Genomic DNA, 15,500 nt, shown 5'->3' on the forward strand with positions numbered 1-15,500 from the left:
AGATCTAAAGAGGCTTTTAAAGAGGCTAATTTTGTTTACAGGCTTTTGTACATACTGATGTTTTGATCAATGGATCTCAAGATAAGGAATAATAATATTTTAGGATTTACATTATTATTCCTTATCTTGATCAATGGCACTCGCAGCTTTGTCATGGAGTTTAAAAAAAATTAAACACCACAACTGGGTTTTTTTACACATCCTATGGCCAGGATTTGAAAGTTGGTATTTTTTGCTGCATATTCCTAAAGTAATACTCAAATGCTGTTGAAATAATATAGCAGCAATAATAATTTAACAATTACAGGTAACATGATTATGATTACAAAAGAAAATCTAGCAAACTGATTAATTGTTAGAAGGCTAATATATATATTGGTATTTAACTGCATTACCAGGATGCTATTACTACTAAATAGGCAATGTTTTTAAAAACATACCATCAGCATTGTCGTATTCCACATCAACATGGACCACAAGGATGTTTGTCGGATGTCCCTCAAGCAGGATGCGCACATACATCATCAAACACTATTTGATAGACAGGTCGGTGTCTCCATCAATAATGAATACATTTGTCACGACACTTTTTGTGGTCGACCCGAGGACAACGAGACAAACAGACCCAGTCCCGGTAGATGTGAAAGTCGGCACACCTCTGATCTACTGGCCGTCCTTCAACGTGATGCCCAGCTGATGCCTGACCAACGATCACCGGCAGAACCTGCTTAATCTCCGCTAAATCTCCTTATCCGTTCTCCCAAGGGTTTTTCCCTCCTAGGACTTATTTTTCCTCGGATAAAAGCCCGGGGGGGGGGGGGGGGGGGGGGTTTCTCCTAGGGGTTTTTCACCCCGGGGAGGCAGCCTTTTTGGGCTTTACTTAGCTTCCTCTTCTAGACGTTACTTTAGTAATACGTTCACTTATAATATTGAGTCATAGCCGCAGCAAATTTAACTGCTTATGCTATCATGTATTTTGTTGTGCTATCTGTCGTTTTTCTGTGCTTTTCCCTGCTTCTATTTATGTAAAGCTGCTTTGAAACAATTGACTTTTGTGAAAGCGCTATATAAATAAAATTGAATTAAATTGAATTGGCACATCACAGGACCGGAGATAGTTGTGGTTTAAAAGTGCATATTTTGTATTTATGTTTTTGTCAAAAATGACAATCGTTTCGCTAGATAAGACCCTTATGCCTCGTTTGGGATTGTTTAGAGTCCTTTGAAACTCTGTTGAAAATTTTTTTAAGTGTTGAGTCAAGTGTTAAGTGTTGGGGTCCATTAAAGTCCAAAATTCTGGAATGTTTTTCTCAAAAAACTGAATTTCTTCTCGACTGAACAAAGAAAGACATCAACATTTTGGATGACACGGTGGTGAGTAAATTATCTGGATTTTTTTTTTTTTTTTAAGAAAATGGACTAATCCTTTAACAGATACAATTACAGACAATGCTGTACTCGCTCATCCCTAGTAGAAGTTTACCAGAGTAGATAAAGCATACTGTTACATGAAAAGAAGTCTATTAAAAGGTTTATTGTTATGTTAAAAATTAAATACATTTGTACATTAGAGTACTAGAGGCCACATTTACTTTGCTGGCATTGTTGAGGAACTTTGATCTGAAATTAGAGCAGCCCAAATTACTACTGTGTAGAAACATTCATTTTAAGTACTCTTCTATACTCTAACAAAATGAATATAGGAATGCTGTTTATTCCAAATTCCTAATCTACCTTCCTTATGTAACTTTATAGTTACTGGATTATTTCAAACTTTTTTGCCTATTTTTGGATAAGAAAAGTATAATTGTCAACATTTGTTATGTTACAGTTTCAAAATGATAATACAGACAACACTTAGAGTATTGTTGTTATAAAGGTGCCATAAATGGTGAAAAAATATCCGCAGGGGACCATGCCTTAAAACCCCTAGATTTGGGCTAAGCCCCAATGTCTACATGTCTGGCTCTGCCTCTGCCTTACAGACACATAATGAGATACATTGTAAATGTGTTTCTTACTACGTCTTTTTTTTCTGCACATTATAAACCTCATAATAAAAAGAATTGAAAAGAAAGTAAGACTGAAAAGACATTGTGATTACAAAACTTAAAAGTAAATGGGAGTATGGGACACAAACCCACCACTTTAACCATTTTATAACCGCCACTTCATTTATAGCCATGAAGCCATTATTGCTACCTTTATTATTATTGCTGCTTAATTATAAAAATCGTTTTTTTGTTTTATTAGTATTAATTTTTTTCGTCATAAAAGTTATTTTGATACAATGGCAAGTACAGCATGCAAGCAGGCTGTGTAGGACAGTATGTCAGTTTGTGGCCTGCAGAATGTTTGCAAAGCTCTGGTAGTGTCTATCTGTGACATACTACATCTGTCTCCTACAGGACTATAGCTACACACTCATCCACTCTACACTCAACAGACAAGAGTTTGGTTTTTAGCATTTATCATATCATATCTTAAATGTAGTCTCTAGTATGGTGAAGAACATCCAATTACTTAAATTAATTCATACTGTGATTGTATTTTAAAAAAAAGATTTATTAGCAAATAACTTATTTGAAATAGTAAAAAAACAGCAACAATAAAATATCATCTGTGTCTGAAAGCCTGAAGAGATGTACTTTTAGAAAGTAATTTTGGACCCTAAAAAGCAAATTCTGATTATCTGTAATTCATAAAAAATTGTAAAATGACTCTGTGAAGAATGTGGAGGTAAATGTTTGTTTATGATAATGTGACTGAAGGTCTCTTGGGCCAGAGGGTGGAGTGGAGCTTATGGATCAGATGCAGGTTCTGCCTGTGATGGACCAGAGATGTCTCTTTAAAATTGGCTATACGATATCCTGCAGGAACAGGCAAGGAACAATCTGCTGTGAACTGCTTCTCAGAAATATGTAAGTGAATTTTAAATGTTTAAAACTTAAACATTGAAAATATTTAAACAAAATCTTACACAAATTTAATTCCAATTTAAATCCCAAGTCCAGAAATTTGACTTCATTTGTTATCAAATAATTTTCATGTGAAACATTTGTTGTGTATCTGGGATATATATATATAGATATCAGTTTATATATAAACTAAACTAATTTTCTTTTTGTTGTGGAAGCAATAATTGTGAATGGATTAAGTTGTACTGACTGTAAATGTTATACAAAATCGCTAAAACTAAACCATTTAAAGACTGTTTACAGATAGAGTACAAAGAAGATTGCAAAGATGTTTTCTCTTTCTTTTCTTTTTTTTTTGAAGATTTGTACTTTCAAACTAGAAATTCTGTTCAATGGTTATAAGTAATGTCTATTTTTTGTTTTATTTTTATTTAATAGCAGTTGCCTTTCTATTATTTAATATGCTTTTGCAATTGAAATATGAGTTCAAACCTGTTTAAATATGAAGCATATTTTGCCATAGCAGTGCTTTATCTTTAGATTAGTCATTTTAAGGGGCATTTATGTGTTAAACTTCCAAAGCTTGTATTTCAGTTACACCATGTATACAGTACAGTACATGTGCCTACATTTTAGTTTTCTGACTGTTGCATCTGAAGTGATATCTTTGTCTTTTTGAAGGTACATTTAGATTCCCGCAGTCAGTATTTTCACAATCCCAGTTCTGAACGAAATGCTGGTTATCGCAGTTCTCCTGTTTGTCCATGGCCTTGTCAGATGCCAGGATTTACCAAGTAAGTGACACAAACATCAGTATTATTTGAGAAAAATAAAATCAATGAATGCACTTGAGATTATTTAGATGGATTTGTACTGAACCAGTCATGGGCAGCCGGTTGCACAATGGTGCCATGTGAATACAAGCAGTGGTAAAGTTTATTTGTTCTTCTTTTTGAACAGTGGAGGGAAGCATGGACCAAGTAATTTCTGACTTCTGATACTTCAGAGAGTTTAAACTCTGTACAGCTACTTAAAGAATTCCATATCCAGATGACAAATACATCTAAAAAAAAAAAAAAAAAACGTTTTTCCGGTGTTTTTTCTCCTTTATTGCAAAAAAGCAGAGACAAGAAGATGACAGAAACTTTAAGGAATAATTGCAGGGTTTTGTTGTTGTAATATTTTGTATGATGTTGCCAATAAATCTCTTTATTAAGTGGTAAAAATACATTTTTGAGCACATGGAAATGTTGAATTCTACAGTTGAACTATTCCTTAAAAATAAACCTCAGTCACATTTAGTCTTTACAATTAAAATGGCAAGATCACATAATGAACTAAGGCTGTGAGACTGACATGATTGTTCCTAAACATTTTTCTCTGCATGTTATTGTTTAACAAGTTACACTGCACACCGTTTGCTTGTGTCACATTAATACTGTGTTTATTTTTTAGCTTACGATCTGTTGGAGGAGTTCCGCCTGTCTAAGTCCAGAGGGGTGAAAAGGGTGGACGGATCTGGACCTGATGTGGTGGCGTACCGCATTAATCCCTCCCTCCATCTCAAGAAGAGCACAAGGTATTTATATCTTCCTACTCAAATCTGACTTTTCCACTCGTTCTGCTTTTCCACTGAGTGTACTCACATTCGCCTCCAAACAATATCCCTCATCCCTGTCCGTACTGGTGTGATCTACGCTCTTATTTTGGATTAATTTACTCTCTTCTTAAACCTTGCAAGCTGTTTGCTGTCAACTGCTTACATAAGCATTGGCCTTCTAACTGTCAAAAGTGTACCTTAAGTGACATGCACAAGCAAGCCGTATACATCCTGAGTCACAACTGTCTGTATTTATAATCAGCATTTCTGTTGGTTCTGCCAATTTTGACCTTGTCATAATACATTCTAGGATTGCCACCTTCGTAAAAGATGAGTACAAAACTATTTTTACATTTGTCAAAAGCAAAGTATCTCGAGGAAAAGAAGAATTTGCCTACCTTTCAGAAAGCACAGATAGTATGCTTCAAAACATGTGTCTTTGTCGGGAGCTTAATAGTGTAGGAACAACAAAAATTTCTTGGTTTAGTCCTCGATAGGATGTAGGACACAGTAACACACAGTAAAGCATGCTGTCCTCAAATAACATGATCGTTGTCCTTAAATGTTCGCATTACATTTAGGTTTTTGTCAAACATCAGCAGCTGTGCGTTTGTTAAAACTTTCTTTTATTAGCCAATAATGTCATCCTCAGCTACCTCCCGCCAACACCCCCTGCTTGACCAAAGCCTCATGTTGTGTGGAAAGAGAACAAGTACAATGGCAGAATTACAAGCAAATGTGTTTTCAAAATGTACCCACCAACAACAAAGAGACTGAAGCTCCACATTGTTCATAAATGATCACTGCTCTCAAAAACACAAAGTGATCTTTTCAACAAACTGACTCCCTTTTAAAACAAACAGGAGCAGAACACTGATTCGAAATTGACTAGGGAGCATTTGGTTTGGATTAAACTCAACATTTCAGCACGAAATGTTTAATTAAACCACAACTCATTTTTCTTAGGTAAAGAAGTTTTCTGGGGCTTACTGTTCACACAAATACATACTGTGCAAGTCAGTGGTGCCCCAGATCTGTTTTTTTTTTCTATTATTATCTTAATTTGTGTGCAGCAGAACAAAGACATTTATACAAGTTTGGAAGAATTTGAGGGTGAGTAAGGGATGTGACCCTAGTATCTGACAAATGTCCAAGTGAAACAGCATAGGGAGAAAAATGTAGGGCCAGACCGGGAGGCAGGTGACTGGAGGGGAGTGATGTATAATCATTCATAATGTACGTTTTAAAAAAGAAAAGTCTTTTGATTTCACGTTGCACAGATTTAAAGGTTGAATAAGATCCACTCACATACATTTACATAGATCCTTAATGCAGCCATACAAACTGATACATTCGTGTAAAGTGGTTTTTCTTTATCATGGAGAGGGTAATGCGATCATCCACCACTGTTATCCTATATAGACATACAGGATTTTTATGTTGCTGAGCTCACCAGTGTGTTGTTTTTTTTAATCAGGATGTACCAAATTGTTGATCTGGCCACTCTTAATGTTCCTGCCATCTCTCTGATGGATTTGTTGTGTTTTTGAAACCTAAATATGGTCTGTATCACTTGCATGGAGATGTCCCTGAAACGAATGATTTGGGTTCACAGCCACAGCTTTCAAATGCAATTGTCACACTTAAAATCAACTCCAGCCCTTTAACAACTGTCATTCATGAGGAAATTATTTAATAAATAGACAATACCTGTCCATAAAACAGCTTTTAAGTCAACTGTCCCATTACTTTTGACCCCTTTAAAAAGGGGGAGCTACATATTAAACGGCTGTAATTCCTAAATCCTTCAGCCAATTTACATGTGAATACCCTCTAAATAAAGCTGAGAGTGTGCTCTGTAAGCCAATACTCATAATATGACTGTAACTGGAATACATTTTGCTAAACAGCTAAAATAACACAAAATGTGCCTCTGTCCCAATATTTATGGACCTGACTGTAGTAGTACCATCAAATAACAACACTGTTTTGTTATAGAGGTGCCACTTACAATTCATTATCAAAAAATTTAAAAACTTTATATAAGCTTGTTTGTATGTATATCCATAAAATCATAAAACAGCATTATTCAAACACCCCTTTCCTTCATGTCTTTTATCCTGTCCAACCACCTGTTCACCCATTCAATACATTTTGTCCATGCAGTGATGTCTACCCAGACGGTTTACCCTCAGACTACTCTATCATCGCCACCTTTAAAGTGACCAATGAAACCGGTACAACATCCTGGAACCTGTGGGAAGTGAACGACCCTGAAGGCCGTGAGCAGGTTGGCCTGCGTTTTCAGGGCGACACTCGATCCCTGGACTTTTTCTACACCCGACCACAAGGCACGCAGATGCTACGGACATTTCAAAGAGTAGAGAAACTGTTTGATGGAGAGTGGCACAAGTTAGGACTGAGTGTGAAGGGAGAGCGGGTGAAGCTGCTGGTGGACTGTCAAGAGGTCAGCGTTGAGCCGCTAGATGAGCCACGGCCCGTGATCCGAAAGGGTTTTACCTCTATTGCAAAGAGGGCTGCGGGTGACCGATCTGTCTCGGTGAGTATCAGCGTTTGTATTCCACAGGTTAAAAAAAAGTAAAATGGTTTTTGGCTGAAACACTTGTTGAATTCCAATTAATACAACTTTAACAATTTCTACAACTTATTCTTCACTGCTGTTTATAGCGCACTCTAGATAGACAAGCATCTGCCAAATGCATAAACAGAAAAACAATAAATAGGCTGACTGGAACAGAAATAGGCTGATACTTCTGTTACAGACACCTCTGTGCTTCCACAGGTGGACCTGCAACAGATGAAGGTCTCCTGTGATGCTGACCAGGCATACTCAGAGGGCTGCTGTGAACTCTCCAGTGTGGTGAGTTAGCTGGCACATGTGTTCAGGCTCTTGCCCAATTCTGCCTGAGCTCCCATTTGATTGGCAGACGGTTCTCACTGACCCTTTCCTCAACAGTGCGGTGGATACGCTGAGATTGGTTTAACTGCGGGCAGAGAAAGAGCCACCTGTAAATGTGTGCACGGACAGCCGGGTGTACAGGGGCAGACAGGTCCCAAGGTAAATATAACATCCCTGCGCCATACACTGTAAAAGAATTCCAGAGAAATTACAGTGTTACTGGCAGCTGGTTGCTAGTAACTTACTGTAGATTTAAATTCATGTTTTTACCTGCAAAAGTTAAATTAACATTAAACATAAGCAAGTCTTTAACTTTACAGAATAAAACTAATAAGCCTTATCTTTTTTGACAGTGTATGCTTGCTCGTCTCATGACTATAATGATGTTCCATAGTAATTTATAAGAACATAAGGACATGAAAATGTATTGCATAATAGGTAAAGGTAAAAAAGCTACTGTGCAATTCAATTTCTGCAGGGTCACAGAGGCCTGCCAGGGAATACAGGAGAGCCAGGCAGAGCTGGAAATTGGGTAAGAGTTCTGTCTGAAATCTCTCACTATAGTGTGGAGACCTGGTGTGTTTGAACTGGACAAACTACAAGCACTAGTCACTGGTCATTGGTCATTAAAGTCTTAATAAAGGCACATTAATGGCCTTTGAACAAACAAGCAAAGTCAGGAATAAATGCAAACACAACTACAGAACTGAAAGTCAAGATGGGGACATAAACGTGAAAGGCAGTAAAAAAAAGGCAAGAAAGTTATCTGAAAGAAAGTGTGCATAAGGTCGTGGGTTTGAACCCAGGTAACACACATACTGATAAAAAGAAGGTGTACCTTGTAATGCACTGTAAGTCGCTGCTTTGGATAGGAGGATCTGCCAAATGCATAAATGATATGAAGATAAAGAAGAATGCATTAAGGGTGACATCACTGTACAACATTACATAAACAACCATTATTTTTTATTTGCCTTAGAAAATTTGAAAAATGTTTGATTTAATACGAATAATAATTAAACGAAAATAAGAGGGATTATACAAATTGCAGTTAGTTTAATACATTTCACACAAAAGATGTTTACAAATAATACAACACAAAATAATAGCGGAGTTTAGAAAGATAACCCAGTTTACATACATCTGATACTTAATACTGTATGATATTAACTGCACAATCAATGACAGTTGTTATGTTTTATGAAATTTGTTCATGATGAGTCATTAAACTGCCCACTGATAGTCAGCCAATATATATAGGGCTGTCAAAATTAACGCAAATTAATTTTAACGACACTAATTTTATTAACGCGCGATTAACACAACACGCAATTTCTGTTTGACTCACAGCTGGATGAATTGAGACGCAGCAAGTGACCCGCGCTGTCTAGATGATTCCGAGGTTTTCATAAAAATAAGATCATTAAGCTCTCGTCTAGCGATTCCAATGCTGTCAATGGTCATTAAACATCTAAAATGATCTTTATCTGCACGTTTCCTGAGAGGTGTACCGTCCCAAATCTATAATCTAAAGCAAAGATGCGTCTTCTTTCACTTTTGGTTTAGTTTTTAAAGCATTCAGAAATTATAGAAAATAGACTGCATGACTTGCTTGATGTTAAAATAATTATTAAGAGATATAAAGTTTGGGACCTGATTGATGTTAAAAGAGTTATTAAGAGTGACAAGACTCAAAAGTGATGTCTGACGTCTGAAGCGCATGCACACACGTGAGTGCGCGACCCCGATAGACATCTAACACAAAATTACAGTTATAAAAGTTGAAACCTAAATATGGTCTGTATCACTTCCATGGAGATGTCCCTGAACCGAACGATTTGGGTTCACAGCCACAGCTTTCAAATGCAACTGCCACACTTAAAGTCAACTCCAGACCTTAACATCTGTCATTCATGAGGAAATTATTTAATAAATAGACAATACCTGTCCATAAAACAGCTTTTAAGCCAACTGTCCCATTATTTTTGACCCCTTTGAAAAGGGGGAGCTACATATTAAACGGCTGTAATTCCTAAAACCTTCAGCCAATTTTGATGTGAATACCTTCAAAATAAAGCTGAGAGTGTGCACTTAAAGCCAATGGTCATAATATGACTGTAACTGGAATACATTTTGGTAAACAGCTAAAATAACACAAAATGTGCCTCTGTCCCAATATTTATGGAGCTGACTGTATATATATGTGTGTGTGTTTAAATATACATAATTATTACTAATGATTACTAATAATTAATCGCCTAATGCTCTGATTAATGCTCTAATTTTGTGCAAAGCTCAACGTTCTGAAAAGCGCAGTGTCACCCGATTGGCCAGCTAATCTGTACTGTAATGATACTCCAGAAAGCTGAGGATCCATTTGCCAACTTTAATAATAAACTTGAATTCGTACAGGCAGGGTCAAACTTCAGCAAACACATATATAAGGGCAAGGGAATCTTGTAGACAAGTACAGGTAAACAGATAGAATACATGCTTAGAAATGTTGCCGGGGCAAATTAAGACTTTGCAATGAGAGTCCGTACCGAGAGGCTTAAATAGGCAGAGTGATGAGTATCAGGTGCAAGTGAAATCAGTCCAGGTATGTGGGCTTGTGGAAAATGAAGTCTGAATAATAAGACTAGTAAATATGAGATGTCTCCCTCTGGTGGTGAACGAGGAGTAATGCAGAAGCTTCACTCATGACAGAACACGAGCGGCTCCCGAAGTGAGAAGGCAGATGACGCCAGGGTCTTCCATGGGGTCAAGGGGCTAGCTTCCCAGGATAGTTTTTTTTATGAAACTCAGTGATGAGTGAAGGGTCGGGGGTATCTCTGGTCTCCACCCAGGAACGATCCTCAGGGCCATACCCCTCCCAAGCAACCAGATATTGAAGTTTGTTACCCCGGCGTCTGGAATTGAGGAGGTTGCAAACCAGATAAGCCTCCTCAAAGTCTATCTGCAGGGGTGGAGGATCCTGCTCGGTGGTTGCACCTCTTGCTCCTCTCTCGGACCAACAGCGGGTTTCAGTAACGAGAAAAGTAGGAGAAATACGATCATAAACAGGACATTCTTGTCAAAATAAAACAGGGGTTATTTTTTTGGAAATTTTTAAAGGGCCCACATACCTAGGACTGAGTTTCTTGCAAGGCAGTTTGAGGCGAAGATCTTGAGTGGACAGCCAGACCCAAATCTCAATTACAATCTGCTTGGGCTTTCTTTCTCCTAATACTAATAACCCTAATACTAATTGATGAGATGATTTGGAGGTATTGCAAAGTAGCAGTTATTGATTAAAGTGATGGTGTCAGATTACATGGTGGGCCACCATAACTTGTTTTGTAATAAATTGAGAGTCCCTGTAATACTGGGGTGACCTATGCTGAGTGAAGTGTGAACCATTTCAAGGAGCTTTTTGCGGAGTGGTTACAAAGGGTTTGTTGTTGGGACATTGCGCTGGTGGAGGATATAGGGCATTGAACTGCTCAATTTCCGTCATGATATCCCACTGGATAGGGGAGAGAATAAAGGTTTCAGGAATAATATTCTTCGGGTGATTGGGCGAATCGAACCCATCATGGCTGCGGGAGAGTGCGTCAGCTTTGGTGTTCTTCGATCTGGGTATGTAAGGAACAAAAAAATTGAATCTGGTGAAAAACATAGACCACCTAGCTTGTCTGGGATTCATTCTCTTAACAGCGCAAAGATATTTCAAATTCTGTTGGTCTGTGAGTACAGTAAATGGATGTTGAGCCCTCTCTAGCCAGTGTCTCCATTCTTTGAATTTTATACCCAGAAGTTCACAATCTCCCACGTCGTAGCTGCATTCAGCTGCAGAGAGAAAACACAGGGAAACATTTTAGCTGAGGGGCCGTGGCACTGATAGAGAACAGCGCCTACACCGTTACAATGAAGGGCAGGTTGGGTTCAGGATGGTGGAGAATGGGCGCAGATGTAAACCTTTCCTTCAATTCTTGGAAAGCGTTCTGAGGTGGAGTTTACCAACTGAGGTGAGCAGAAGAGCTTTGGTCATGGTGGTGAGAGGAGCTGCCACAGTACTGTAGTTACGAATGAATCGTCGTTAGAAGTTAGCAAATCTTAAAAAGCGTTGTAATTCTTTCAGAGATTTAGGTTATCGGCCACTCGAGAACTGCTTTGACCTTGGATTCATCCATCGTCACTCCATCTGAAGAAATTGCATAACCCAGGTAGGATGTAGAGGTCTGGTGAAATTCACATTTCTCTGCTTAAGCATACAGTTGGAATTGATTTAGGCATTTTACCACAGCTCTTGTGTTTTGAATGTGTTCTTCAAGGTTTTCTGAATAAATCAAAATGTTTTTAATGTAGGTGATGACCTATTGATCTAACATGTCTCGGAATCTGTCGTTGATGAATGATTGGGAGATTGACAGATTGTTTGATAATCCAAAGGGCATGACAAGCTATTCATAGTATCGGGACTTAGTAGAGAAAGCAATTTTCTTTCATCTCCTTCTTTAATACAAATTAAGCTGTAGGCACATCATTTGGTAAAGTTTCTTGCACTTCTGAGTTGTTCCAAGGCTGCGGGAACGAGTGGGAGTGGGCATTTGAATTTTACTGTGATTCCGTTGAGTGCTCGATAATCGATTCATGGTCGCAGGCTTCCATCCTTCTTCTTCAAAAAGAAAAATCCAGATGATGCAGGAGAAACAGAAGGGCGAATTAATCCCTTAGCTAGTTCTTCCTCTATGGATTTGTCCATAGCTTCTGACTTGAAGAGTTGAGAGAGTGGGAAATATGCCCCCTAGGTGTGGTTCCTGGTAAGATTTCAAAGAGATGCACCCTCTTTACTAAAGGCTTCTGCTAGATCTGCGTACTCAGAAGAAAGCTCAGGAACTTTAGGGTCCTTAGAAGTCATGATAGTAGTAGTGAGTAGTGTGACTGGGTGTACTGGTGACATACAGGTTAATAGGCGTTCTTCATCCCACTGAACTATTTGCTGTTCTCTCAAGAAAATCTGAGGGTTATGTTCCTTGAGCCATGGCAGGCAGAGAATAACAGAGTAATGTTGAGAGGGGATAATATAGAAAGTGATGAATTTATTGTGCAAAGTTCCAACCGGTAGATGTTCTTCAGTGCTGTGCTTAATTTTCCCTCTCCTAGCAGTTTCCCATCTACTGTCTCCACTGTAAGGGTGAGATGTACAAGGTGTTAAGGGAATATTATGGCAACATGCAAAACTATGGGACATGAAGTTTTCTGCAGCCCCTGAATCGATTAGAGCCGAGGTGGTAATGAGCCCCCCGTCAGTGGTAATTTTAACAGGTACTTCAATATTACGGGTAAATGATTGAATATGGGCACTCACCATAGTAGTTTCCCCTTGTAGGAGGTCTTGTGGGACAGGTAGACAGAACATGACCAGCCTTTCCACAATAAAGACACAGTTATTATCAATTATGAATCCTGCGATCTCTCTCCTGTTGCGTAAGATGTGTATAGCCTAGTTGCATGGGTTCAGTGCCAATGGGTGGAAAACTGGTCAGAGTGACGTCTAGAATGGATGAGATTGTCTATCTGAATGGAGAGTTCATGCCAACATGCCAACTCCGCTTGTAGATCATGATTTAATTCTCTATAGATTTAGAGGGTCCTCTGGCCAACCGGTCTGTGCAATGAGTGTACAAAACTCCAATGCATTCTAAGCTGCTAGGTGATCTCCTTGGGAAATGATGAGTAAGTGTTCACCTGCGTTCTCTCCTCCTGCAGAATGTTCAAACACTTCACAAAATTTTACAAAAAAATTATCAAAAGTGGGGAAAGCCGATCCATCATCTTTCGATACTGCCGTTGCACAATCCAAAGCTTTGCCCATGAGGAGATTGCATACAAAAAGCCCTTCCACTTCTTTGGATCTCCGCTAGCCTGGGGTTAACAGTGGTTGGCGTTGGGAGAACATCACTGCTCGTTGGGATGTCCGCCATTGCAGCGCGCGGAGAAACTTGTAAACGCTGTAGCGTCCTCACTAATGGTGCTTTTCCATTGCATAGTACCCCATGGTTTGGTTTGGGTCAGCTTACTTTTGTGAGCTTTTCCACTGGGTGCAGTACATAGTCCCCAACACTTTTTTTTAGTACCATCTCGGTCAGGTTCCAAGCAACCCGAGCTGATACCAAAACATGACGCGAAAACACTGTAGATCACTGATTGGTCTGACAGAATCGTCACTACCAGCGTCATCGCTATAATGTTAAAGATTAGCTTTTAGTGCTAGCTTGCGCTGTCTCGAGCAAACATGTTGTCATCTGTGCTCTGCTATAAGTTCCCAAACTCCCTTTTAGCGATGAAAAACATCCACAGGTTGAGAATCAGGAACCCCATACAAATTGTTTCTAGACTTGCAGTTTGTGGCGGCACATTCGCAGTGCCCACGTTTGCATATATGCTTAAATGCAACTTAAATGAGGCGTGGCGGAGTGCGTCGACTAACGCCACAGGTGTTTGTACAGAAACTGTCATGTGAGACAGAGGTAGTGATAAACGCTATGTGCAAACATCAATTTGTGGTGGTCAATTGAGGAATAAATAATTGTATGGGAATGTACAACAATGCTCTCACTTGATGTCACAGCAGTAGGCAGCACAATTATAACGACATGCCTATAATCCCTCCCACTCCAAAGTGGTTAGGCCCAAGTCTGTCCCACTAAACTTGATGGAAAAGCTAACCAAGCCAAAGTGAGGTGAGTTGACTCGACCTGACCCAAACCAAACCATGGGGTACTATGCAATGGAAAAGCACCATAACTACTAGGTTACCGTGCTGAGTTGTCCGAGTTGTTGTTGCTGTGCTGCGAGCTGGTGAGGTTGAGATGACAATTCGGTAGACATTTGAGTGAAAGACGGATCGCTTTGTTGCGAAGTCTTCTGTAATGATACTCCAGTAGGCTGAGGATCCATTTGCTAACTTTTCTAATAAACTCGTAGTCATACAGGCAGGGTCAAACTTCGACAAACACATATATACGGGCAAGTCAATCTCTGGTCAGAAAACAGGTGAATAATCATGGCAGGCGGCAAACAAGGTCAATAAACACTCCAAAGACAGGTACAGGTAAACAGTTAGAATAAACGCTCAGAAATGATGCCATGGCAAATCAAGACTTCGCAATGAGAGTCAGTACAGAGAGGCTTAAATAGGCTTAAATAGAGTGATGAATATCAGGTGCAAGTGAAATCAATCCAGGTATGTGGGCTTGTGGGAAATGAAGTCTGAATAATAAGACTAGTAATCGGGAGACGTCTCCCTCTGGTGGTGATCAAGTAGCGATGCAGAAGCCTCACTCGCGACATGTACATTGTGATTGGCCTGAATATCTCTCACGTCAGCCGGAAATGTGAAGCTCCTCACCGTGTTTTGAAAATCAGCTCCCAATGAAATACTGACAGGAATTAATATCTTCTTCACTACCTTATCAATATGAGCTGAATCAGATCAGGAAAATGCAGATGACCAAATTGATCTATCAACTTTGCCACCCCGGCTTGATGTAACACATTGGTAGGGTAAGGAAACTAAAACATAAATCCATGTCTGCATTTATGACATGGAGAACAACAAGCACTACTCTGCACTGCTCAAAACTTGCATTTGAGTCATGGTTTAGTCAGTAGTAAATTCTTTAAATATAAAAACACTACTATACTACTTACAGGCTGTAAGTCAAACGCGTGCAGAGTTATGATAATGACCGTTATAATGAAGAAGAAATGTCAAAAAGAAATGTAAAATTGTCAATCAGATAATTGGTGCTCTTTTATATCAAGTTAATTTAGTAAAAGTTGATTTGTTCTTGATATATTTTTCTAAAAGTAAATGTATTAATTGGTCACTTCCAGAATCCTGCAGCTGCTCTCTATTAGAAATGATGTTGCTCAACCATGCTCAACATTTGAAGATGCTTGCGGAATCTTTATATTGCGTTTGTGTTGAAGTGGTATGAATAAATAGATGGAAATACCAGTTGTGGTGTTTCCACACCACAGCAAGCCATTTGAGTCTAAACAGGCCCTGCAAATA

General features: G+C 38.9%; 1 protein-coding gene across 1 annotated transcript in view; it reads left to right on the plus strand.

Annotated features, from left to right (window-relative positions):
• The first annotated feature begins 3,456 nt into the window (after nt 1-3,456).
• The window catches only part of LOC135731459 (uncharacterized), a 29,280-nt gene continuing 17,236 nt past the window's right edge, over nt 3,457-15,500 (plus strand). Inside the window, exons 1-6 of the mRNA XM_065249454.2 lie at nt 3,457-3,712; nt 4,374-4,497; nt 6,685-7,078; nt 7,322-7,399; nt 7,496-7,597; nt 7,917-7,970. Of these exons, the coding sequence (XP_065105526.2) occupies nt 3,652-3,712; nt 4,374-4,497; nt 6,685-7,078; nt 7,322-7,399; nt 7,496-7,597; nt 7,917-7,970 (813 nt within the window). The 5' untranslated portion in view covers nt 3,457-3,651. The remainder of the gene's footprint in view (nt 3,713-4,373; nt 4,498-6,684; nt 7,079-7,321; nt 7,400-7,495; nt 7,598-7,916; nt 7,971-15,500) is intronic.

This window comes from Paramisgurnus dabryanus, chromosome 20 (assembly GCF_030506205.2).
Source record: "Paramisgurnus dabryanus chromosome 20, PD_genome_1.1, whole genome shotgun sequence".
Classification (NCBI taxonomy): Eukaryota; Metazoa; Chordata; class Actinopteri; order Cypriniformes; family Cobitidae; genus Paramisgurnus; species Paramisgurnus dabryanus.